Below are 27,548 nucleotides of genomic sequence, written 5' to 3'. Positions count from 1 at the left end.
TTCGAAGGATTCTCCTCTCGAACGCGGCCAAGAGTTCGTAGTTTTTCTTGCTAGGAACACAAGTCTCCGAGGAATACATAAGGACTGGGACTGGGTGAGAAGTTTCGAGCGTAACAGTAGGTTTCTTAGTCAGCCAAAAAATGAAACCTGCTGTTATCGGTTTGAAAACATAAGCGAACGGCTATGCACTCTGCGCTTGAGAGGCAAATTTAGAAATATAAGCCTCATTAGCGTTCACGTCCATACAGAGGAGAGTGCACAGTTGGAGAAGTATACCTTCTACGAGGCAAGTAGGAACGGAGCCCGTATTCAGGCGTTACTTTGCCTACCATACCTTACATCAAAATACAAATGATAACGGACTGCGGATTATTCAGTTAGCAGTGTCACATGAAATAGCTGTTAGAAGTGCCTGGTTTGCGCGGAAATCGGTCCACAAACATACGTGGCCCTCTCCAGATGGGACCACTTTCAACCAAATTGACCATGTGTTGATCGAATGCCGACACTTCTCAGCCTTGCCGAACATCAGAACACATACGAGAGGGGGCAATGTAGACTCGGATCACTATCTCCTTGACATGGTGCTCCGAGCTCGAATAACAACACCGCCCAGAATCTCCTTTGACATTCAGGTGAGAGTTGACACTGAAGCAATCCACAACACAGCTCTCCGCGACACCTATAAGAGGGAAAAGGATGCCGCAATAACCGCAATCAACAGAGATCCTGCAGATGAAGCATCAATAAATGATCTTCACAATCACCTGAAGAACGTTATCATAAACACGGCCACTAACATACTTGGCCCCAGCCGCAAAAAGAGTCAGAACGGCTGGTTTGACGATGAATGTAAGCAAGCAACGCAACGGAAGAATGGAATGGAAGGACGTGCAGAGACTTATCATGAACTCCGGTGAGCGAGAAGCGACTTCACAGACGGAAAAAGGAAGCCTGGGAGAACCAACAAGTCTGTGAACTCGAAAAGTATAGGGAGCAACCGACAGAATAGACATATTGGAGCGATGGGTTGAGTACTTTGATGAACTACTGAACAACTAGAACATCGGCGAGTTGGAGATCCCGGCAACTGAGGACGACGGACAAACGCTGCCACCACCAAGCGTAGAAGAAACAGTCCATGCAATTCATCGGTTTAAAAACCATAAGTCGCCAGGAGCCGATGGAATTACAGCCGAATTGTTTAAATGTGGAGCCGACCAATTACACCAAGTGGTTCATCAACTGATGCTCAAAGTATGCGATAGCGAATCAATGTCTGACTACTGGCAAAGAGGCATTATCTGTCTCATACATAAAAAGGGAGATATCACACAGTGCAGCAATTATAGAGGTATCACGGTGCTGAGTACTGTCTATAAGATATTCTCCGCTATCATTGGCCCATACCAAAGAGGCTTCACTCCAGGCAAATCAACAACAGATCAGCTTTTCTCTCTGCGGCAAACGATGGAGAAACTGTTGGAATATGGACATCAGTTGCATCATCTTTTCATCGACTTCAAGGCCGCCTATGATAGCATAGCCAGGGTAAAACTGTACACGGCCATGCGAGAATTCAGTATCCCGATAAAATTGATAAGAGAGACCAGGCTGACCCTGACCAATGTGCGAGGTCAGATAAAAGCAGCAGGATCACTCTCAAAACCATTCGACATCAACAACGGTCTTCGACAAAGGAATGCGCTATCATGCGTCCTCTTTAACCTGGCCCTCAAGAAAGTGATCCGTGATGCTGAGGTAAATGCAAGAGGTACGATCCTCTTCAAGTCCACCCAACTACTGGCCTATACTGACGATATCGATATCGTGAGAAAAACGACCCGAGACGTACAAAGTGCCTTCATCCAGATCGACAGATGGCGCGAGATTTGGGCTGCACATCAATGAAGGCAAGACAAAATATATGGTGGCAATTTCAGCACCAAAAACCAACCAACCAACAACACCCAACCGCACTGGACAAACGGGAAGAATAAAGATAGGAAACTACAACTTTGAGACCATTGATAATTTCTCCTATCTAGGGTCGAAAATCACAACCGATAACAGCTACGATGATGAAATCCGCGTACGGTTGTTGTCAGCCAACAGAGCCTATTTCAGCTTACAAAGACTGTTCCGCTTGAAACGTCTCACCATAGGGTCAAAGCTCTTACTGTACAAGACAATGATCTTGCCAGTCCTCAGGTATTCCTCGGAAACTTGGTTTCTTAGCAACAAAAATTGCGAACTCTTGGCCGCGTTCGAGAGAAGAATCCTCTGAAGAATTTTTGGACCCCTACATGAGGATGGACGATTCCGTAGCCTACACAACGATGAAATCTATGAGCGATACCATGACCGTCAAATTGTGGATAAAGTCCGGCTCAATAGGTTACGGTGGGCGGGTCACTTAATCCGTATGGAAGAGGATGATTCCACCCGGAAAGTCTATAAGGGCAATATCTATGGTCGAAAAAGATGGCGTAGGCCAGGACGCCAGACAGCTTTTGGGGATCTCGAGTTGGTGGACCTTGGCGCAAAACCGGGATGGCAAGGGTTTCTTATTAAGGCATTCTGATATTTGTCTTGTAATAAGTAATTACGAACAGTTCAAGTGCACCATTAGAAAAACTAGGGATGATTCAACCACGCTACCAAATCTACATAGATTTTGAGCAATACTTTTGTTGTTACATCTTCCAATTTTAGATATACTAGCATCTTCGTGAAGCTCATAATTTAACGACAATATCAAATACGACAACTCCGTAAGCTGTTTCAAAAATTAAAATATATTCCCAGCTGTTACACCGAAGTATTCTCTTCTGATTCGCCTTTTTCTTGTCGTCTGATTTCCCGCCCATGCTCACTCACTCCACGAATTTGGATTCACGTCTTTCGCAATGTCTTTCTGTCGTTACCTTGCTAATGAAAAGCCATTGCTCTTGTACCGTCGTCACCTACACACTTCTTGCTTATATAGATTCTGGTTAATGTTGTTGGACTGAAAAAATTGAAAACACGTCACGTGAAATATATTCTGAATGTTCTTTCTGTTTTTGCTTCAGCTGTAGCTGCTCGATCAGTTCATGTACCCGATGATGATGGATCAGGAGGTCTCAGACCTAATTATTGATTTAAACTTTTAAATGTTTTATTTATCATAAAATTTGAATAAATACGAGTAAATTACATACAGAAAATGGGCCCGTCTTGTTGTGTAATGATTATTATGGGTATTCTCTCATGCGCTTATTTATTCGGACTTAGCAGCTCAATATTGACTGGAATTTACGGTCTAATTAATTAAGTTGATCATGAATTGTTAGATACTAAGCTCTCCGCATATCTCAAATATCGCCTTTATTTTTTATTCATTTTTTATTCTTTTTCCTCCAGAGATATTCCTGAAATACAATTTCGTCTAAGAGTGTTACTATTCAGAAGCGTTTGAGTAGATTGACACTTTTTGTGAGTCTATTCCACACTCCTGTAAAAATTAAGTAGTCGCAGGAGTCGATAAGAAGCATTAGTTGTAATAGTTCGCTTTTCAATAAAAATACATAGGGTCTACCAACGAGAAATCAACTTTTAAATTTTTAGAAAGACATAGATGTATCTACAGATATGGGGTGATCAGAAACATCCTCCTCTGTTATGACATGCAGACGATTGTAAATGCGGAATCTTCGGTAAAAATTGGTAATGCTGAGAGACTAACTCCAAGAAGTCGCGAGCCGGGTGATGATAGGGTGCCTTCGACCATTGTGAGGATAACCTTCCTGGGAGACGACTTACCTAATCATACTTTTTTCGCCTACACGAAAGTGGAGGTCTCCTACTTCAAACTAAGAGCGTTGCAATTTGGTAGATCGGGCCACATCAACAAATTTTGCGAGGCCCGAACCTCCAGATGTCTTAATTATCCTACAGAAAATTGCTCAGGGACCTGTAAGGTCAAAAAAGGCCTATTGTGTGGGGAGGGTTCTCACAACGCTAGGGATAGGAGACGCCCTGAATGAGTAGAATATATCAAAAATATGAAAATTGCTCGATTAAAAACATAACTGTTACAGAAGCTGGTCGTGAGTCAAATAATTATTATAACCCACTGCAAGGCACGGGTGGCTATGATAGTTCTTTCCTCTCTCTTCCCAGTAAAGGAGCCCCAGTACCAAAAGTACCACACTGGACTCTAATAGGGTTGGCAGAGGCTCAGCCAAGTTTAGTAATGTTGTAAAGAAGAGAAGTCCAGGCTTAACCCAGTAGAAGGCCCCAGCAACAACACTTCCCAATGTTTTCAAACCAACACCCTCTGCCTATGTGTGTGTGTGTATGGTGGGGAAGAAGCTACAGCTTCTGAGCACTCAAGCTGTATTGGCCCATTGTACTCGCCTCCCCCGTCTAACGGAATATTCCGGATTCGTTAACATATCGCAGGATTTCCGTTAGCAGATGCGATGCTACCCGTCGCAATTGGAGAACATCGGCACCAAAGATCTGATAGCTGATGCGTCCATAGGCGGGGCATTCACATTGGAAATGCTCTATGGATTCCGCTTCCTCATTACAGGAGAGACACGTATCATCTTGAGTAATTCCCAGCTAGTGAATTATGGCCTGTCAGAATCCTGCTTTTCGACAGGATAAACTTTTCGGTACGTATGTTCGGTTCTAGCAGGAAAAGTTTGGTGGGTCGAACAGAATTTAAGCTCTGCCACCTGTCATTATTGGAGGCTTGTTCCCAGTTTTTGAAAACAGACTTAGCCAATGCTACTGATACTCCAATTGCTGGCTCCGGTTCCGGCATAAGGGAGATTGACCCCTCTTTCGCTAAAGCATCCGAGATTTCATCTCCCTCTACGCCACAGTGACCAGGTACCCAGAGTAGTTCCACCGCATTGAATCTAGAGATAGAGTTCAAACGGTTTCTGTATTCCTGAACAATTTTCAAGGAGATCAAAGGACAACTCAATACCCTCAATGCAGCTTAGCTGTCACTGCAGATTGCGATGCGTCTGCCCTTCAACCACTCATCAATCACCCAGTTTGCCGCCCTTAACATCGCATAAACTTGCATATTGTTCCAAAGGACAGAGAGGTAGACCCCGGCTCCAGAACCTTTTTCTGTTTTTGAGCCATCGGTGTAGAAGACTTCCGTATATCCCGCCACGCATTCCTCTGGGACTTCCCACACTTTAGGGTAATTTCATATCTTCTACCAAAACAGATGTATGGGGACACGAGCATCGGAAGGCATTTTAAGAACTGGATTCAGTACTCCCAGTAACTCTTCAATGCTCTGTGCCCCCCACATCCGTTATTTCCCCATAGATCTAATAGAATTAGTCTATGAGCTGCTCTCATTCCAGTGCTTTGAATAAATATATCCAGGGGCTGCAAATTGAGTAGTGCATTCAGAATCCTCTGCCTATGTATCCTTTGTACGTTGTAGTAACGAAGTATCAGAGAGAAATTAGCAAATTATTGCAACTGCTCAATGAAACTGTTATAAGATCAGATGATCAGAAACTTAAGAGTGAGGTCTCTGATATCGTGGATACACTTAATCAAACTGACTTGGAAAGTGATCACTTAATTTCCGTTGCTAGCATTGGTGAAAATACTTCAGTACAATAATCAAATCCTAAGGGCAAATAAATCAAACATAGAATATTATGCTAAAAGTAACAACTTCGATATTCTTGCCCTGGCAAAGAACTAATACTGTTAACCAATCTCCCATCTCAAAGTTTATTTCGGGTTTTAATCTAATAGCAAAAGTTAGGGAAGACAGCTATGGTGACGTCACGAGATTAGAGGCTGCTGTCCCCAACTCCTCATTTAATTTTCTTAATAATGGGATGCCCATTTTTTTTCAACCCACCGTTCATGCCTAATCAATTGGGCTCGATTCTAAACATAGCTCTTGCTAATTCTGCTTTCAAAGTTGGCAGTGGAATCCGATTTCGGATAAAATATCTAATAGTCACCACACTCCCTTTTGCATCTCTACGTAGGTGCTAAATGTTTCTCCTAAATTCAAGATTGATTCAAATAGGTTAAAGGCTTAGAACAGCAACTTAGCGCCTAAAGTGGATATTTCAACTCTTATTAACACTTTGAAAGGGAAATTGCTGTTGCAACTACACCTTCCACTAGCCACATGGGCCAGCTGAAGACGTGTTGGGCCCCGGAGCCTAAATTGTACTTCAAAAGAAAACAAATCGCGTATAGGCGATTCAGGGCTAGATCCAGTACCGCAAATTTACTCCTATTTGAGGAGACCAAACATCTGTGGAAGGGTTTCCATGGTTACCTTAGCGACAAGTCCCCATGTTGTGATCTTAAGAAAAACCTTGAATATCTTGATTTTCCGGCTAGGCAATACAGCCCGCCACCCCTTCTCTTCCGGATATCCCAAAATATCCAGCTGTTTCTCAGCCATTCCCTCTAGAAGAACTGACTGCTGCTTTGCATGCCTTCGTCCCTGGTGCGTATAATATCACTTATTACAATATATACGCTAGTTGACGTAGGTGACATTCTCTGCGCTGCTACATAGGCTTAACTTCATCTGGAGTAAGTTGAGTCCTCCTAAGGACTGGTGTATTATTCGGTTGTTACTTATCCCAAAAACACTTAAGGAACCAGAACTTTTCATCTGTTACCGCCCTATTCCTCTCATTAATGTGTTTGCCAAAAAGCGTGATTCTAAGATCAAGGTTCGTATCAATAATTTCATTGATGAATAAAAAGTCCCCCTAACTGTTATGCTTATTCGGGAGGCAAATGTACGTCTTCTTACATCAATGATATCCTTTTGCACATTTCGATAGCAAAAGGTAAAGGCCAGCAGGTGTTGGCTATGGCGCTGAATGTGAAGAACGCCTAGTGACTTAATGTCACATTTCCGCTTTCCTGCTGAAAGTGTTTTATTGGGCAAGGATAACGTCCAATCGAAGTGTACAACTAGAGCTAGACAGCGTTTAAGTTAGAAATGGCATTCCCCAAGGATACGTTTTAAGTCCAATGTTGTTTAATTTCTATAAAACATCGCTGCATACTACTTGCTCTGATAGCATTGAAATCTTCCAATATGCGGACGATTTCCTCATTTTGGCCACTGCTGACGATTGATTGTCGACTTTCAAATGTTTGCAAAGGCAGGTAACTGCGTTTGTTTGTTAATCCCGAAGATTGGGCCTACCAATCAACATAACCAAATGTCAATCTATATCCTTCGAGAGGCAGGGTAACACCCCTGCTCATTAAAATTAATAATGTTACCCTTGTCCATAACAAATCCATCACCTTTTTAGGTAGGGAGATAACGAGGACGATTTTGGTCAGAGACGACTTGAACTCCATTGTTCCTAAAATTGTAAAGGCAGACAGGTTGATTAATTTTTCAACTGGGTTTTCTTGTGGTCTCACACCCCCAAGGTCTTCAATCTCTATAGATCTGTGGTAAGGACCATTATAGATTATACCGCTACGTCCACTATGAATCCGCAAAAATATTTTGAAAACAAGCTGAACTCAATAACTGCTTGATTCCTGAGAAGATGCTTCGGACTGACCAGAACCATCCCATCCTGGCAGCCAAAGAGCTTCTTACATTAAAGGAAAGGAATCCCAATACCTATCATTTGGTGATTCAGAACCCGGATGCTAGAAACGGTCTCTCCTTGATCTATAAGTCGTTCAGTAGCTTGTTTGACACTGTAATTCCCGATGTTATTCCCGCAACCTCTAATAAGATTCAGGTTATATTGTCTTATGATTTGGAGGGCACCAGTAGCAGAGCTCAGGTGGCGGCGCGTGTGGCAGGTCGGTAGAGAACCTCAGATCAAAAGGTTTTCTGGTCCTGGCACTGATGGTGCGCTCATGCGCGGTGGGTTTGCCGGTGCGGTGGTTGGTCCGGATGGGACGCAAGTCTCATGTTTTTCCTTGGATATCAGTTTTAGGAGGTTTTAGCAGCTGAACTTTTTGCCGTGTTTCAGGCCATTATTGTGGCTTTCAGGATGGATAGGTACAGACTCTCTCCATACTTGTAAATTACTCAAACAGACTACGTCATCGTATCACCTAATGGGCAAAATACATGCCTTTGCTTGTGACCCCCCTTTTAATTCTTTAAAAGTTCCATGGTGCCCGGCACATGCGGAGTACCCATTAAACGAACTCGCGCAGGCAGAGACCGGTAGGGCTATAGGCTCTAGTCCCATAATTTTGGCCGAACCCTCTGAAGGAACACTCCGATAGAGAGTGGGAGAATGACTTTTTGGCGATATCACAAGTCAAAGGACTATTTTCCATTAACATTCACGCTTCTTTACACATAATTCAACCGCAGGCTACGAGTATGATTACAATTTTGGAAAAAAAATTACTGAAACGTTTTCAACCTAACCACACATATATCAAAGTTTTGGAAACATAGATTCGGACAAATGTAACACTTGCATGATTAAAGAAACTAATGAACACATAATCTTCGGGTGTATGGATTATGTCCGGGTTCGGGATATGTGTAGATGGTATAAGTGTTTTAACCTTCAACAAACCTTTTTGAATAGAGATCATTACATGATTGATGACCTTTTATGTTCCTTTAAGGAGATAAGAGGCAGATTATAATACATGTAGTTTCAGTTTCTTCACGACACGGCATTTCCTGCCATTCCCGTTCTTGTTTCTTGCATTGATCTATCATTACCTCTCGCGCTCCAATGGTTCGCAGTAGGTAGTAGAGTCGCGAAGAAGTACCTGATCCACACGTTGTCAGATACCTTCAAACTACCGAGCAACGTCTATGTGTTCGTGCGTCAAGTTGCTACCGGCCTTCTGATCTGGGCTGGGGGCCATTCGGATAGAGGATGCAGACAACCTAGACAACCTAGTTCACTCAAAGGAATACTGGAGCTTGGTTTCCGGACCTCAACCACCCTCGATCCTACAATGCATCCTGTTTTTCCCGGATCTCTTCTTTTTGCATACTAAAGCTTATAATGCAATCTGGTCATCATCATCAACTACGATAACGACTAAAAAACACTACACATGCAACATCGCGTGAATTATTTTTTTCAACTTAAGTATTATCAACTCAATAACGGCTTAACATCCATAACCCTAAAATATTACTGACTAATACCTGTTAAGCTAGCAGCACGTGTCCAGTCTGTGTATCGGCTATTTAAATTTGTGTTTGGCTGTTTTTGGCCATAAACGATAGTGTGTTTCCGACAACATAGACTTAATCCCTACCATCAGTCCTGTGTGTACTTCGTGGGTGTTACCAGGTCTTGTTGGGGCTGTTAGCCCGCCGGGTCCCAGCGAACAAACAAAAGCAACATGTTTCATATGAAAATTCTATAATGAATCATATTGCAGAAACCTCATCGTTTGTGGGTGATGAACAATGTCAAGAGATATCAACTATCACTAAGTTTTCAAATGTCGACTCTTTTAACCAATTTTTGGAGCATACGATCATATAATTGGGCCCCCATTTCGCCGACCATGTCTTCGGTACAGCATTTGAACTCTTGAATTGTTGTATATAAACATTATCTTTCGCGAAAAAATCCAATAGCGATCCATCAGATAATCTGATAGCCAATGGACATAATCTGCTCCCGACATTAGGCGCCCATAAAATTTGATCTTTGATAATTGATGTCCGGTGAGCTTCCTCCTCTTTTGGATGAAATGGCTAATCACCGTAAAATGAGTATATGGGCTGTTCCTCCAAGCAGAAGAGAAATAATTTAGACAATCAATGCAACCAAACGGAGTAAAACCGGTGAGCTGTATGTTCTCCTCGCGCGCTACATCTGCAGTTACTGCAGATCGTTAGTTGGATTCGTTCCCAGAGTGTGGAAGGAGGGGATGATCGTTAATATTCCAAAGAGTGGGCATCCGTTTTTGAGTATGACAATTCGAGGAGTATCTGCGTGAACTGCCCCCCCCCCCCTTAAAGAACATCTTAAAAACTTGCTCGGCAACGAGGAGGCCGGATTCCGCCCCTACTCCTACATTCAACAATGCGCGGACTTTTTATTTTCGTTTCAACTGCTCTTCAGTGAATCCGATAAAGCTTTCGACACTGTGATCAAGTAGTGTAGCTATCAAGAAGGGGTATTCTAGAGAAACCATCAGCAATTATCAGACCCAGATATGATGATACAAAATGTCACGGGCTCCATCGAAGTAAAATCTCAGAGGAATTTGAGGTCCAAAGTGGAGTTCGTCAATGTACTATGAAATCCTTCCTCAGATACCTCGCTTATGACATCTGTTTGCCCTATCACCGGCTCATTAGCCTCGACCAAATGGCTTTGGATTTGAAAAGATTAACAGCGCTAGATCCGCTTTCGCTGCCCAAAGGGCACTTGGCACATAATAGTAGAGAAGAATGCAGGCGTCACACGGAACCCCACCAAAGGGTAATTGGCAACCATATATAAACATGTCTCGATTTGCGAATCGCTTCAAAAAGTAAACCGTTTGTGTAAAATAGAATTCAAAAAATTATAGCATTTGATCAACAATACTTTGGATAAAGTATCTTTTGACAGACGGACAGACAGAAGATATATTATTGGCAGCAGAAGAATGTTTGCGGCGAAAATGACGGCAGTCATTAGAGCTAAACAACAATACCATATTAAGCCATTTAATGTGGTGCTGACTGAACGAAACATTTTGGATTTAGAGGCTCGCTATTAATGAGGAGGTTCACAAAATGGCTAGCCAAAGGTCTGGCTCCATAATGGTGGGACCAGAGTCAGCAGTTGGAATCAGACCATCCACTGTCTTGTCTGTCTGGAACGGCGAAGCTGCAAGAGTTCACGCAGCCGAAATTCAAAAACTTGGATGCATGCAAAAATCTTTCTGAAAGAACATAGGGCCTCCAGAGAGGTATTTTTATCGCCACTTAAGCAAAGAACATGAGAACCATGGTAGCACTTTCAACGCGTCACTACCCCTTAAACTACCACTTGTAAAACCTGGGGTGGTGCTCTCGGTTATATGTAGCCAATATGCAGAAGAAGAGAACGTGGTCCTTTTTCATATGAGGGCCCACGTCAGACGTAGCTAATGTTTCCTTCAAAAAAGAATCTATGCGCTCTTTACGGGAATATCTTTTCAAATTCTTAAATGCCTGCGAACGCCACAGGCGAAAGGTCTTTGAATATGCGACTTTAGAGGCTGTACAATAGGCGTAATAAAAGGCATGAGTTCATTCAGCTGCAGCTGCCCCCAAATTAAACTAAATAATTGTATGGTCTTTTCATTTTTTTGAAAAAAAAAATGGTTTTTTTCTAGCAAATTTCTCATTTTTAGTGCCTATATCCATTAGCATTCAAAGATGTGGCTTACTTTTCGGTGATAGTCTATCATTCGGGGAAAAAGCTCGCAGAGCTTGTGGGGCAAAAGCCCGCACTACATCAGAATGTGAGTTTTTGTCCCTTCAAGGCATTTCTTTCCAAAGAAGAGTAGGACCGGAAAAACATGGGCGATTTGCGACAACTTTTAACAAGGAACAGGAAGAAGATTTGGTCAGACACTGCTTTGAATTAGATAAATGATGCTTTGGTCTCACTTGTAAGTCTCTGCGATTTCTACGGTACAGCTATGCTACACAAAACGGTATGCATCACAAATTTTCAATGATAATAAGCTAGCTGATAAAGATTTTCCCAGAGTTTTTATGAATAGAAATAAACAGTCTCTTCGAACCCCACGCAAAACTAGCATTGCCAGAATAATGGAAACCCAACTGGACACCTATTTTGAAAACCTTGAAGCAACTATGTTTAAGTATGGATTTATAATACTCCTAGCCACATCTACAATATTGATGAGACGGGGATTCACACAGTCCGAAATAAGTTGCCAAAACATACTACACCCACTGCGAAACGAAAGGTTGGGAAAACAGTGGCTGCTAAGTAGGAACAGACAGTGTCAGTGGCTTGTGCAGTGAGTGCTACAATACACACACGTAAGAATCCCCTGTTCGTAAAAGATAGACTTACACGTAGCAAAATCGGAGTTACTGGCAAGGGTTACATGAATACTCCAACATTTCTCAAACGGTTGGGCCACTTCAAAACGTATATAAACCCTTTCCAGAAAGACCTGTGCTATAAATACTTAATAACTACACATACCACATCAGCCTTCAAGCTATTTCATTTGGTAAGGATAACATCATTCATGTTAAGTCTTTCACTACACAGCAGCCATAAAATGCAGCTCCTAGATAGAAACTTTTTCAGACCATTAAAGGCATTTTATGATTCTACTCCAGATGACTGGAATGTTGTCATCCTGGTCAAACCCTAAGCATTATTATGTGGCTGGTGTTTTCGAAACTGCCTTTGTGAAAGCAGCCACGGTAGACAATGTTGTAAACGGTTTCAGGGTTGCTGGAATATTTCCTCAGGATCGAAAAAAATTCACTGAACTTGACTTCCTGCCCTTAGAAATTACTAATCAAAGCGCAATGAAGAAGGAAACGAAGAGCAGTTATAGTCAGGCGAACGACAATTCATAGCTTTTAACGTGGACGAAGAGGCCGGTGTGCTACAAGAAGATGCCAATGAGTCTAACGGAACAGGGTCAGGAAGATGTTTAAAATCAGTCCTCCTCATTTCCCCACCACATCGAGCACGATTGAGTGCTGAGAAAGGAAACGCTAACACCAAAAATAAAAAGGCAAGAGTCACTAAGATGGTTAGCGTTAAGAAACAGTTGTTTGCCAAGGGCACAAAGGAATCTCGATATTGTAATGCCCTCAGAACCAGAATCCGACGACGACTCAGCACAGGAAGAGGAAGACACTATAGCCGACGTCGACCATTAGCAATCCACAAGAAGCAATAACGAGATCCAGCAGCTACAAAGAGAGGATTTTGCTGTGGTCAAAGTACAGGGAAAAACAAAGTTTTCGTTTCTCGCTTTTCGTCATCACAATTGTGATTTCGAAGGAGTTTTCTTCAAGAGAATTCCTAACAGCCTACAATTCTCGGAAACCACCGAGGAAGCTTTTTTAAGGTTTTGTGTAAACACAAAACCTTATTAAAATCGGTTTACTGTCTGTCTGTCTGTCCGTCTGTCTGTCCGTCTGTCTGTCTGTCCGTCACACGCATTTTTCTCGGAGACGGTTGCAGCGATTGACACCAAATTTGGTGGAAAGCTGGGAACTGTGAACGCTCACGCATACAGTGAGTTACATCCTTTAATGATGAATTTAAGGAGGGGTCCCCATACATGGAAAAAGGGGGTGTAAATTTTTTTTTTATCAAATATAGTCATGTGGGGTATCAAATTAAAGGTCTCGGTTAGTACTTTTCGAAGACGGTCTTAGTTTTGACATTTGTTGAAAAGGTGGGGAGGGCGGGGGGTTGAAAGTGACCATTCCTTTACGGGGGCCATTCTCAGAAACTACCAAACCGAAAAATCTGAAAAAAATCAAGAGGCTGCCACTATATGGTGCCTGGGCTCCGAAATACCTTCCACACTGATATCTGCACAAATAAAGTTAATAATAGTATATTACTATAATTTTTAGTAATTCGCTGCAAGACCCCCCTTAAGTTCATGCTAGGACTACGAAATTTCGCAACAATATAGGATATAACATAGAGCATAATCTTACTAAGTTTGGTGGAAATCGCACTATTACTAACAAAGTTATAATACGTCAAAGTTGTCGCTTCTTTGCAAATTCGAGACTATGAATGTCAATATCATCCGAAAGTGGATATTCTCACATAATATATGCATATATTACGTGCTACGTACTAAGAAATACACAAAACCTTTCGTACCTGAAGCGTCCAGCTTCCGGTTTCCCAACTTGTCCTTCATTGGTGATCAAATTCCAGAGAAAGAAACCTTAATTTTGTTTGAAAAAGTTAACGTTTATTTTTAGATTGCAAGAATTGTTTGTTTCTAATAATTCACAAATAAATTATGACACCCGTAGAAAGCCTGCTGTTTTTCTTTCACTTCTTACTCTGTGGGGCAAAAACTCACAATTTAAGGTTTTCGTAAATTTTAATTTGTCAATTGGCAAACAAACTTGGCATCTCCATCTAACTGATTTAAACTTTCCTGCGCCACTATTTCTCCACTGGGGCCGATAAATCGATAGAGCAAAAAATGCGAGCTTTTACCCCCAAATACCCTACTTTCGTTTGCAGTTTAGCTTTAGCCATTAAGATCAAATACGGGACTTTAGAAGCGAAAACAGCCCAAACGATTTTGAATTCTGCGTCCCGCGTTTAATGTGTTATGAAATTGCTCATACTTTCACAGCATACAGAATTTTTTGCCATGCGGAATCACCATTGGATTGGTTCTATGTCACATGGGGGTTCCCCTGCAAACTTTCGACAGTTTAGGAAGGACTGGTTGCCCAAGAACCGCTGCATTGAATAATAGTTGTCTCATCCCAAGCCGATTCTAGCTTTACCGGCCGGTGTCAATGTCACTGTCATTTACGTCCGCGGTGCTTCTTGTGAAATTCCGGACTTTTCGCGAGTTGGTTCAATTAAAATACCGGAAGGCCTGCAATAATCTTGGTTCTCGTCTAATTTAACTTGAAAATACAGTTAGACATTCACAATGGTTGTGCGACAATACAATGAAGAGCTCAAGTACCTGGAAAAAATTACGGACAGTTGCTGGCGTATCAAAAAAGGCTTCCAACCGAACATGAACGTTGAAGGATGTTTCTACGTGAACGCCAAACTCGAGAAACTAATGTTGGATGAGCTGCGAAATGCATGCAGACCGGGTATGGTTGGTGGCTTCCTGCCAGGCGTTAAGCAAATTGCGAATGTCGCCGCGTTACCCGGAATTGTGGGACGTTCCGTAGGACTACCCGATATCCACTCAGGTTATGGTTTCGCCATTGGAAATATGGCAGCGTTCGATATGGATGATCCTAAAAGCATCGTATCACCCGGAGGTGTGGGCTTCGATATCAATTGCGGCGTCCGCTTGCTCCGCACGAATCTCTTCGAAAAAGATGTGAGCCCGGTTAAGGAGCAAATCGCGCAATCGCTGTTCGATCATATTCCTGTTGGTGTGGGATCCAAGGGCATCATTCCCATGAACGCCAGGGACATGGAGGAAGCACTCGAAATGGGCATGGACTGGTCGCTTCGTGAAGGCTACGTCTGGGCTGAAGACAAGGAGCACTGCGAGGAGTACGGTCGCATGCTGAATGCCGATCCCTCCAAAGTCAGCTTGCGAGCGAAGAAGCGCGGCCTGCCTCAGTTGGGAACTCTCGGCGCAGGAAACCATTATGCTGAAATTCAAGTGGTGGATGAGATTTTTGACAAGTGGAGTGCGTCGAAAATGGGAATTGAAGAGACCGGTCAGGTCTGTGTCATGATTCACTCGGGAAGTCGTGGATTTGGGCACCAAGTCGCGACTGATGCTCTGGTTCAGATGGAGAAGGCTATGAAGAGGGACAAGATCGAAACAAACGATCGACAGCTGGCCTGTGCACGAATCAATAGCCAGGAGGGGCAGGACTACTTGAAGGCCATGGCCGCTGCAGCTAATTTTGCGTGGGTGAACAGGAGTTCCATGACATTCTTGACAAGACAGGTAAGTGAAATGCATTATGTTTGGTTTTGGCATCGAGGCGCGGACTACTCGATCCTAATTATTGTGGTGGTTTTAACTATTTATAAATGTCCATTCTGCGGTTGGGCTTGTATAGGCCATTTCAGAAGTTATGTGAATATAATCACTCTGACTAAGTGCATATTTTGGGTGCAAGATCCCGTTCCATTGCCAAGGTAGGCTCGGACATGTGATAGGGAACCACGGCTTGGCGACCGTAACGATAATGCTGGGAGGTTTGTGGATTCTAGCAGATTGGCACATTGTTTGAGCGCAGAGCTTGCCATAAATTCAGTTAGGTTTCAACTAACGGACACCGCACGAGCAATCAGATCAACCACTTTGCGATCATCAGTGCATGTACGAGTTTCCTTTTGGATGGACGTAAGAAGAAGTTACCATCGGCCTCCAAAGAAATTATCATCTTACCTTTTCTTGCCTTTGTGTGCTACGTCCGCCACATTTCGCAGGGTTGCAGAGCTGCAACCCCGAACATCGACCACTTCTATGATCCAACTCTCGCTCAACATTGGAAGAGCTATTTCACCGTTGGGACAGCAGATACCCTGAGTAACCCGCCTGCGAATATCAACGAACATTACGCCGTCATCAAAATTACTCTTTTTCTCGGTCGTCGGCTATGTCGCAAAAGGGCGTCAAAAGATCAAACTTACTGCAGAATGCGTGAAAGCTGAATCGACGAAAGGAAAGGATTAAAGTCTCTATCGACTGCTGGGACGGGGCGCATTCGAACTCCGGTACCCTGTGAAATCTCGGAAAGTGTGTGTGCCGTAGCAAAAGGGAATTTGTTATTGTGCAGGTCAAAAAAGCGAAAAGTGCCACAGAACGTAATGATTTCAGAAGTGAATACTGCATCTCGCATATGGTCGCAATCTATCCTGTGAGGACGTTAAAGGTTGACTCCTCATCCACGATGGCGAGCAGCTGAAGAAGTGGAAGGAAGACTTCACCACGGATGTTACCCATATTACATCCGATGGTGGAACTTCATCTGATGGATAAAATGGCTTGTCACGGTAACATGCGGTTACGGACTGCTCCTCCGAACAGAAAAAAAACATCTCGGGCCTCAATGCACTTAAACGGAGTAAACCCGCTGAGCTCGACGGTCCCCCGCGGAATTATTTATCGCTGCACCTGCAGTTTCTGCAGATTTGCTACTTCCACTCGTACGGAAATCCTGAAAATCCGAGACCTTTCCCAGAGATTGGAAGGAAAGTGTGATTCCAAAGAAGCGCATTCATTCTGCGTGCTCGTTGCCATCGCAAACTAAAATAATCCTGGGATGCATCAGAGAACATTTTAAAAGTTTGATCGACAGAGAACAGACTGGTTCCCCTGTGCATCCTCCTGGATTGATCACGACAGCCTACGGATCACTTTCGAATAATGCACGGAGTTTAGATCTTTGCTTCACCTGTTTTTCATGGATTTCGAGAAAGTTTTCGACAGCGTGAAAAGTGAATGTATCTGGCATGCTCTATTAAGGCCACATATTTTGAACATCGAACACCATGGTAAGCAACCAAAAAGTCGGCTGAAACAAAGGTGGCTTAATACGCTGCATGGGGATTTGAAATACTCACGACTGCATCGAGATCCGGCCTTTGATAGAAGAAAATGACGCAACTGATCACAACGAGCCGACCCTGTTTGTGAAGGGGAAAACTAAAGAAAAAGAAAGAAAGGCGACATATGATGGCACAAAATGTCACATGCTGCATCGAGGTAAAATCTCAGAGGAGTTCGAGGACGAAAGCGGAGTCCGCCTGATTTGCATCTTGCCACCGGTATTATTCCTTCTTGTATCGGTGACGTTCTTCATGCTGCCTTGTCCAAAGGACATGGAGGATTTCAATGAACGATCATATTTTTCCTCAAATACCTGGACTCTGGCTGATGACATCTGTATACTCTCATGGACCAAATGGCTCGGAAGAAGCGACTTGTATTGAACCACCACCTCACCCCAACAAATCAAGGTTCTTACTTTGACGTGTCATTGGAGATAGGGAAACTATCTGCAATCATGAGCATCGAACCGAATCCACTTTCGTTGCCTTGTCTAAAATCTGGAAATGCATAAAGACAAAGTGAAGACTCTTGCTGTGTGGCTATATGGGAGAAGCACATGGAAAGTGATTACCACTGTCACTCGAAAGGTCCACGACTTCGTGAATACATGTCTACGACTCGGAATACGTGGGCATAATACTATTTCATACGAACAACTTTGTAACGATCTTAGAAGATTATGATGATCAAGCGACCATCCTGGCTGGCCGAAAACGACCTAAAGAGAAGAACTATCCCAAAACCTAAAAAAAATTGGCTAAGTTGATCGTGAAGGTCTGCCCGCAAATACTGAAGCTCCATCAAAGCGCTCCATCGACACGTGCTTACACGCCTCTGTGTTAGTCAGGCTCGAGAATGTGGGGGAAAGGGGGGTCTTTAAGCGCTTTGGTCTCTCACCTGTCATTATACTAAATTCTTGTGTCTATACCAGTGCATGGGTCCGCATCGGATCTTGAAAATACACAAAGGGAATTCGCGGAAACTTAACGAAATAAACAATACCCGAGCTAAAACCTGAAAATAAAAAAAAAAACACATGCCTAGACTATCCGGGTGGAGCCGGAAATCTCAGGAGCCGAGTGCCGCGATCGAGGAGGGAAGTCCAAGACGGATCACAGCCTCAATCATTGCATATTCCTATTCGTCTTGAATAAAAAAAAAATCGTTAAAACACTGCTTATTTCCTTTTTCCAGATCGATGATGACACTAAAAGAAAAATATAGTCCTTAGAAAAACTAACGTTAATTCACTTCCTCTATAGAATTTTGTACTGCACATTTTATATCACAGATCGGGAAATTCTGACCCTTTACTTCTGCGGTTAATTGATAGCTTCATTCATTTGATATTTCAATTATTTGTCTTTGCAATTGTTTTTCTTATTTCTACTGAAACTTCAATAAATGTTACTGTTGTGTCTTCGCCGAGCCACAATTACTGTCGCATCTGAATTATTGGGAGATGTGACTCAACCATCGCCTTTTCCTTTCCTATCAACCGTAATTTGGCCCTAGTTTGGGCCCGCAGGAGCTATCGGGCTAATTAGACGTTATAAAATTTATATAACTACTACGAATTAATATGTACGTATAATAGGAAGATGCTGAGCGACTCAACAAGAAAACTTCAAAGTAAAAACTGAAAAGGGTAGAGATAAGTTTTAAAGTCACAAAAATCGCCATATGTCGAATGGAATGTAAAAAGAATCTCCAGTTGTGTTTTCAAGATTCATGCCCGGCAAACACCTCACTTGGCGGATTCTTCGGGGTCTGCGTCGCAACAAAATGGAGATTATCTACTCTACTCGTCTTAAGTGCCCGGCAGACAAATTCTTAAAAGCCATTTCGCCTCTAATTGCATTGCATTACAAATTGTTGCGCTCTCCTCAATCTCACTTCTGGCATTGAGTGGCTGCCTTCGCCTGTCTTATTATTAATATTTGAAAACTTGTTATTTCCAATACACTACACAGGAAATACGACTCTGCAAGTGCCTTGATTTCTCTATGCTTCCGATTACCCCGCTAATGATGATGATTAACTCAAACCCGACGTACTTGAAAAGTGATTGGTGTTAAAGCCACTTAACCGGAAACTGTTTTCTCAGCTCCTTTGATGCACTCCCAGATAGTATTCCCAAAAGGAATGATAGGGAGATGACGTAATAAAACTCTTTTTCCTCCATTCTCACCAAAAGAAATATTCTATATACCCTAAGGCGAACTATAAAAGAAAAAGCAATCTTCTAACCTTACGACTCATCGTCTAACTAACTACGACACACTACTGAATCAGGCTGGCGAATTCCTCAGTCCTTCCTCCAGAAGTGAATAGTCTAATTACCGCTAAGATTCAGACGCTTCTCAACTGCTTTAAAATCACCAGTTTTCCCACGGACATCAATTTTTCTGGAATTCGCACACACGTGCGAAACTTCAAACGAGAAAAATCTCATGGTTACTCTCCAACTTCTCTTTTTCATCCCTTTTTTTGTTTCCCATTCGCCAGCCTTTCACTTTAAGAAATTCACATCACTTGAACTAGAATAGAAATATATGCTCGCAGCGAACAGTGCATTTAGAAGAAAGCAATTATTTCCCCTGTAGCACTTCGACTTATAAGCAGACAACAGTAGACCGAAAGCAAAGGCTGTCCCAAAATTATCAGTTCATTAGCCATCATTCGATGAACCGGCCTCGGTTCTGCTTAGTTTTTCTGGCCGTGAACTCCAAAGGTCATGCCGCCTCAGCGACAACAACAACACCCCATACATCACTCAGAAACAAGAGCGGTCAGGGCATGCACCCAATAATGGACTTTCGGTTCTAGTAGAGATGGTTGGAATGAAACCTCAAAGCCTTTGACACGTAGGAAGCGATATATGGCGGCGATCTGATATGTTGCGATCGTCCAGTATCGTGATTTCTTTCTAATACAAAGCAGACACAACGGAATTAGATACTTCCTCTTGCTTTAGCACGTGAACCACCAGAGGAAAAAGAGGATGTTGGGTGCATGAGATAAATAGGGCAAGACGAATGTAGGATATCATCGTCTCGGCCATAAACTGCAATTACATGAAGATCGGTTTTTCCTACATTTCCGTATGCCTCGAGAATGTTCCGAAGAATTGCGACATCTATTACAACCCAGCTTTGAGACGTGCTGAGTGTCAAGCCAGCGTACTCCGATGATACGACGTAGACAGGTACTGACGAAAGCTCGGAGTTTTTGAGTAATAGTGGAATTCACTTTCCATTTGCTACTCCTATATAGCAACACAGAAAGAACAATAGAGCAGAACAATCTCAACTTGATCTTTTTGTTGAGATAACTGCATTTCCAGATTTTAGACAAGACAGCGAAAACGAACCTAGCGCTTTTATTGCGTCGGGCAACATCTAGTTCGGTGCCGACGTTAGCAGACATCACGCTTCCTAATATATAAATTGATCGCCGCCTTCGATGCTCTGCCCAATAATGCAGATAGCGAGAGTGCAATGGCCCGTCAGCCTGAGAACCTTGGTTTTGTTGGTGTTTATCTTCATTCCTCCGGAGAGGGCATCGATAACACGAAGAAATAACATCGGTGACAGGATGCAACCCTGCGGACTCCGCTTCGGACCTCGTTCCAGCACGTGACGTTTTGCGCTATCATATGTCGCTCTGATAATAGCTATTGGTTTCTCCATTTCACTCCCTGTTCACGCTATGGAAAGCCTTCTCGAATTCGAAGAAGAGCAGGTGCAGCGAAGATCTAAATTCCGCGCACTGTTCCAAAATTATCTGTTGATGTGGTCGATGTAGGAGGATCCGGAGCGGAAACCAACCGGCTCTCTATCGATCATCATTCCAGGATTATTTTAACCATTATTTTTGTGACGGCAGGGAGCACGCAGATATCCCTCCAATTATCATACTCAAAACGAGTACCTTTCTTTGAAATCTTAAGAATCATCCCCTTCTTCCCCTCTCTGGGAAAGGATTTCCAAGATTTGCGTACGAGTGGAAGCAGCATATCTGCATTAAATGCAGGTGCAGCGATAAACAACTCTGCAGGGAGACTGTCAAGCGGCTTCACTCCGTTCGAGTGCCGAAATGATTTCTCTCGTATCCGCATGTCACCAACTAGCAATTTCATTCACAAGAAGATAAACCTCACCGGATGTAATACGGTTAAAGATCCTGGGGAAGTGTTCTTTCCACCTCTTCAGTTGTTCATCATCGTGGATTAGAAGTCGACAGCTAACGTCCTTCACAGGCTCATCGAAAATCGCTTCCCTGACCAACAATAGCAAATTCTCTTTTGTCACGGCGTACATTACGCGTTACGCCTACCATCAATCGCAGCGATCAGTGTAGCGTTCAACCCCTTCCATTCAGCAAGATCTTATGATGCCATTTTCGGAATGTGGCCAACGACTTGTGCAACACCCGAGAAAAAACCATTTTTCATGGCGGCCCAATGCTCATCGATATTCTCAGGAGCGTTACTCAGTAAACCTACCGCTCAAGCAGGAAGATAGTTCTCCCACTGTCGAGCGACATCAACCTTTTTTAAAATGATATTCCACATAAAATCGGAGCTTCTCCAAGCGTCACTTTCGACAGTTACATCAACCAAAAAGTTTACCTGGTGGTAACATAGGCTGCGTTCTCATGCCATTATACGTTTGCCACATAGACTCATCAGTCCTCAAATATTTTTTCAAGAAAGTTAGTGCATTTTCTAAGCATATGAGTACTTTTAACTTTATTTATGTGGGTATTGGAATAGGGCCTTTAAGGCCTAGACATCATTATGGTTGCTATTACTTAATAAATGTTTGCCACTTTTGTCTTTTATCCACCTTTTTACCTTTTATAATAATAAAAAAACAAAAATACCAACGCGGAAAGACACCAAGGAGAGAGGATATTAACTCTCCTCGTTACTTTATAATGCGAGACTACTTCAAATTTCTCACATCAAGAAACATCAATCAAGCACTGTGCTTTTTGTTTGTTAGATTATAATGTTTATAGTATATTTTCATTTGCAGGCATTCGCAAAACAATTCCGTACTACGCCGGATGACTTGGATATGCACGTAATTTACGATGTATCTCATAACATTGCCAAAGTTGAAAACCACATTGTAGATGGAAAGGAACGCCGCTTACTTGTTCACCGAAAAGTAATACAATAAAAACCAATCTTCCATCATTTTTTACAAATTTTCTTTATACAGGGATCAACTCGTGCATTCCCCCCTCATCATCCACTAATTCCGGTAGATTATCAACTCACAGGTCAACCAGTTCTTGTTGGCGGCACTATGGGCACTTGCAGTTACGTTTTGACCGGAACTGAACTTGGCATGAATGAAACATTCGGTTCGACATGTCATGGAGCGGTAATTTACGTGGAAAATATGTCACTATTAAATATAAACTTCTTTCATTTTGCTCTTCACAGGGTCGAGCTCTATCTCGTGCCAAGTCCAGGCGAAACTTGGATTATTTGAATGTACTTGATAAATTGCAGGAACAAGGAATTGCCATTCGTGTTGCCTCCCCAAAACTGGTAATGGAAGAAGCACCCGAGTCATATAAGGACGTCACCGATGTAGTGAATACATGCCATGCAGCTGGAATTAGTAAAAAATGTATAAAGCTTAGACCAATTGCAGTTATTAAAGGTTGAACGTTTATGCGAATTTTCTAATGTTTACATTAATTGAATTTTAAGTCTGATTTCATTCGATTTTTCCCCGAATAATACCCAGCTAATGGATTTATTCATAATAATTTGTAACTGTTTGATTAATTTAATATAATTAACGGAAGTAAAGCAGTATGTTAAGAGTGTTTTATTTATAATGAATGACCCTGATTGTAGAGCAATAATCTGAATCAAATCTACCCCAATTTAATTAGTCGATTAGTTTCGGTCTTCTCGGCGAAACTCGCCATTTTAATGCAATATATTAATAAAAGACCCATTTTTTAAATAGTTGTTTCTGTTTACGTCTTCGGTCAACTATGAATATCATTAAATATATATATAGATAGTAAAAAGAAAAATGAATTCATTGCTGAATTAATAAAATACCTTCATATGACCGGTGTCCGCTCTAGGCCTGCCTTCATTAGGATCTCCTAACATCCCGATTTTGCGCCGAGATCCACTAATTCGCTATTCCTAACAGCTATCTGGCGCCCTGACCTACGCCATCTCAGGCAGGATCTGCCACGTCTTTTTCTATCATATAGATTAGGTGACCGGTCCTGCAACCTATATCCAAACGGTCGAGGTGTCGCCCGGAGTCGTCTATTCTCCTGTAGGGCGACAAAAAATTTCCGGAGGATTCTTCTCTCGAACGCGAGTAAGACTTCACAATCTTCCTTGCTAAAAACCCAAGTCTTTCAGGAATTTATGGGGATTGGCAAGATCAGCTGAAATGGATTTTGTTGGCTGCCTAAATAGCAGCCATTTTCAAATATTTCAAAGCTGTGCTCTTCTATCTTCATTGTTTTTAGTTAACGAGTGCTACTTGATGCTGTTGTCTTCGTTTTCTGTGCTGAAATCGCAGTTCGCCTTGCCTTCATTAATGTGCAGCTCAAAATCTCGTGCCGGCTGCTCGATCTGAATGAAAGTAGTTTATACATCGCGGGTCGTTCTTTCCATTATGCCGGGACCGTCAGCATAGACCAGTAACTAGATGTAATAAATAGTGCCACTCACATTTAAAATGAAGCATGGTAGAGCATTCCCTTCTCTTAGACCGCTGTTGACGGTGAGATGTCTCGAAAGTGATCCTGCTGCTTTTACTGGTCTCGCACATCGGTCAGGGTCACCCTAATCAGTCCTTTTAAATCTAGTCGGGATACTGAATTCTCTCATGGTCGTGTACAATTTTACCCTGGCTATGCTATCATAGGCGGCTTAAATTCGATGGTGCAACTGTTGGCCATATTCCAATTGTTTTCCCATCGTTTGTCGCAGGGATCTGATCTGTTGCTGATTTGCCTGGAGTGCAGCTTCTTTGGTATGAGTCGATGATGTTCTGGAGGTATGGGGCTATCCGGCCAGCAACATAGCGCATAATGTTTTATGAATGGCACTCAGCAACATGCTACCATAAGTGCTGCACTGCGTGATATCCCCTTTTTACGTACGGGGCAGATCATGCCTCGTGTCCAGTCATCAGGCATTGATTCGCAATCACAAACCGTGAGCATAAGTTGATGAGTCATTTGCTGTTATATCAACAGATCCTCCTTCTACCTTCCTTGTTCGCCAGAGAGGACAAGATAGTTCTCCACGCTGGCCGCCATTGCCACTTTCAATATATTATATCATCACACCGTACCTAAGCCTGCTTTCCAATGTTCATCACTATCTTATCTTTCCTCTGACCTTAACTCTATTCTACTTCTGTGTTTAATTAAAATACGACAATTGACTTTTTTTAAATTCCTCCCTTCTAAAAATTATGAAATTAATTATGATTAGTGAGTTTGGATTATACTTATAATTTTAATACAAGGTGTCTCAAAAGAAATTTTAAATTTAGTGGATCGATTAAAAAAAAAAGTAAGCCGTATATAGAAAAAAATGTTTATTAATTATTAAAATACACTTTTTGGGAATTTATTTCTTAAAAATAATATAGTCTAAATGTAGACCCTCGCGTTCTCGGCATTCATTTAATCGAACAGTAAAACTACTTATGACGTTGCGGCAGGTGGACTCAGGGATGGCTGCCTTTTCGTGACGGATATTTTCTTTTAAATACGCCAGTGAAGTTGATTTATTGGCGTAAACTTTAGATTTAAGATAACCCCATAGGAAAAAGTCCATAGGGATTAAATCTGGACTGCGTGGAGGCCAATTTATGTCACCTCTCCGGGAGATCAATTTATAATAATAATAATAATCGTTGGCGCAACAATCCATGTTGGATCAGGGCCTTGAAGTGTGTTAGAGCACTTCATTCAAGACCGTAACGGTACACTAGGAGGCAATGTGGTCAGCATTGCGCTCGCCCGAGATTATTACCCTGATTTGACTCAGGTAGTCATTGACAGCTGAGTCGACTGGTATCCGACGACAAATCACGATACAAATCCCACTGCCACTAGTGAGATTTGAACAGCGACCTTCCGTACGACAGCCTTGCGCGAGATCAATTTGCATGAGAAAATTTCACGAACACGTGGCAGAGACATATTGGACATGTGTTTAGTTGCCCCGTCCTGTTGGTACCATGTTCTTTGGTTATAACCAGTTTTGCAGTTCAGGTACCAAGAAGTTGTCTAACATCTCCACATAACGCTCTGAATTCACTGCACGCCCCCTTTCGTCTTCAAAAAAGTAAGGGCCGATAATTCCTCGCGCCGATATCGCAGCCCATACGGTCACTTGTAGGGGTTTCTGATGTTTGCATTTCGGATTCGTTGCACTCCAGTAACAGCAGTTCTGCTTATTTACGTGGCCATGAAAATGGGCTTCATCCGAAAACAAAATGTTGGTAAACGTTGAAAATCGCTCAATCACCTGATTTACGAAATTAAGCCCCTGACTGGCATCTTGGGGCTTTAATTCCTGCACCAATTGAATTTTGTAGGGGTGCAGCTTTAGGTCTTTGTGCATAATGCGATGTAATGATGATCTATGCACATTTAAAGCACTTGCACGCTTCCGAATTGAAACGTTCGGGTCGCCACGAACAAACTGATTAACATTCTCCACGTTTTCTACCGTTCTTGATGACCTTGGTCGCCCGGATTTTGATTTATCCAGCGTTGTACCAGTCTCTTCAAACTTTTTAACCCAATGTCGAATGAGGGAAATTCTTGGCGCATCATTTAAGTGGCGAAAACCTCGAATACTGCAGAATTTTCTACGCGCTACAATTGCCGATGCGTCCGGATAGCTGAGTGGTTAGAGCACAAGGCAGTCTCGGGCGAGCGCAATGCTGACCACATTGCCTCCTACAATGCTCTGTAGTCTACCGTTACGGTCTTGAATGAAGTGCTCTAAAACACTTCAAGGCCCTGATCCAACATGGATTAACAATCGATTATTATTACAATTGCCGAATCGCCGTTTTTGTAAAACTCTCACACGCACAACACGCGGTCTGCTCCCGAGAAACGCTCCATAGCGACTGAATTCCCAAGAGCCAGGCTACCGATTGACATAACCCCCTCGCCCAAGTACCCTTGGGGCGACCCACTTGTCGGCCATCTTGGGAGAGTCGGTTCCACTGCATAGCGTAGTCATCAATGCAATCATCACCCCTTCTTAATATGTAATCTATCTACTGCCGATCGCATCGCGTACAGGAGGCAGGTCTCTGCGCCGACCAAGTTCTTCGTTTGAAAATGTATCAGGCCAGCGTACCCCGATGATACGACGCAGACAGATGTTGGGGAAGGCTTGGAGCTTTCGAATCACAGCGGTGATCACGTTCCATGTCCAGCTCCTATATAGCGACATAGAAAGAACACTAGCACAGAACAATCTCAGCTTGCCCTTGGTGTTGAGATAACTGCATTTCCAGATTTTAGACAAGGCAGCGAAAACAGATCTAGCGCTGTTAATGCGTTGAGAAACACCCAGCCCAATGCCACCATTGCGGCGGCTGAAACCACGCGTCCTAGATATACATCGACGCTCGGATCTGGTTGCCGAAAATCTGCAAAATCTGACAGCCTCATCCAATTCTTGCGTCTTGAAAACCTCTGGATCCCTATGGACAACTGGAAGATAATCGAGGAGGTGAACAGCCAACATTTTCAACTCCGCATAAATGGACTGTTCCTGAATCAGCTCCACCAGGAGAACTTGACGTCCACCATCGCAGCAAAGAAGGTCAACCTTTTGATAGGCTACAATGCTAATGCGATGTATACGCTTTGAAAATTTCGGAAATCAATGAAAGATGTGAGTCTCTTTTGACTTTACCATTTCCACAAACGTATTGCAGTACACCGATGTTCCATTTCCCCAACTGCGACGGTTGGAAGGATGTCCTTGATATCATCCTACTAACCGACAATGTGACTTTCACGAAAAGACCACAGTTTGATACTTTTCAGCCTGAATCTCGCTTTAGAGGTCTCAAACTCTTTCGGAGACCCCAACAGGATCGACTGGAGGAAATTTAGCCGATTTATCAAAAATAAAGCCTCCGGTATTCAAATTGGCAACATTATCGTGACAGGCGAGCTGGAATCAAAAGGGAGGGGGGCTCTGAAAAATATTCGTGTTCAAAGTCTCGTGCCCTGCTAAATACAGC

General features: G+C 42.7%; 1 protein-coding gene across 1 annotated transcript; it reads left to right on the top strand.

The window, feature by feature from the left end:
• Positions 1-14,503: 14,503 nt before the first annotated feature.
• On the top strand, positions 14,504-23,098 carry LOC119652605 (RNA-splicing ligase RtcB homolog). The gene is made up of 4 exons (XM_038056837.1): positions 14,504-15,645; positions 22,302-22,436; positions 22,491-22,655; positions 22,718-23,098. The coding sequence occupies exons 1-4, from the start codon at positions 14,653-14,655 to the stop codon at positions 22,943-22,945; spliced, it is 1,521 nt and encodes a 506-aa protein (XP_037912765.1). The 5' UTR covers positions 14,504-14,652; the 3' UTR covers positions 22,946-23,098.
• The last annotated feature ends 4,450 nt before the right edge of the window (positions 23,099-27,548 follow it).

Source organism: Hermetia illucens, chromosome 3 (genome assembly GCF_905115235.1).
Source record: "Hermetia illucens chromosome 3, iHerIll2.2.curated.20191125, whole genome shotgun sequence".
NCBI lineage: Eukaryota > Metazoa > Arthropoda > Insecta > Diptera > Stratiomyidae > Hermetia > Hermetia illucens.
The sequence above is the reverse complement of the archived record's forward strand: the minus strand, read 5'-3'. Positions and strand labels throughout refer to the sequence as shown.

What these genes read in the sequence shown, in the direction of transcription:
- LOC119652605 (XM_038056837.1), top strand. Translation starts at nt 14,653, where the DNA reads ATGGTTGTGCGACAATACAATGAAGAGCTCAAGTACCTGGAAAAAATT. An exon ending in GCTTACTTGTTCACCGAAAA is followed by an intron (nt 22,437 to 22,490) that starts GTAATACAATAA and finishes TTCTTTATACAG; the next exon opens with GGATCAACTCGTGCATTCCC. An exon ending in GTTCGACATGTCATGGAGCG is followed by an intron (nt 22,656 to 22,717) that starts GTAATTTACGTG and finishes TGCTCTTCACAG; the next exon opens with GGTCGAGCTCTATCTCGTGC.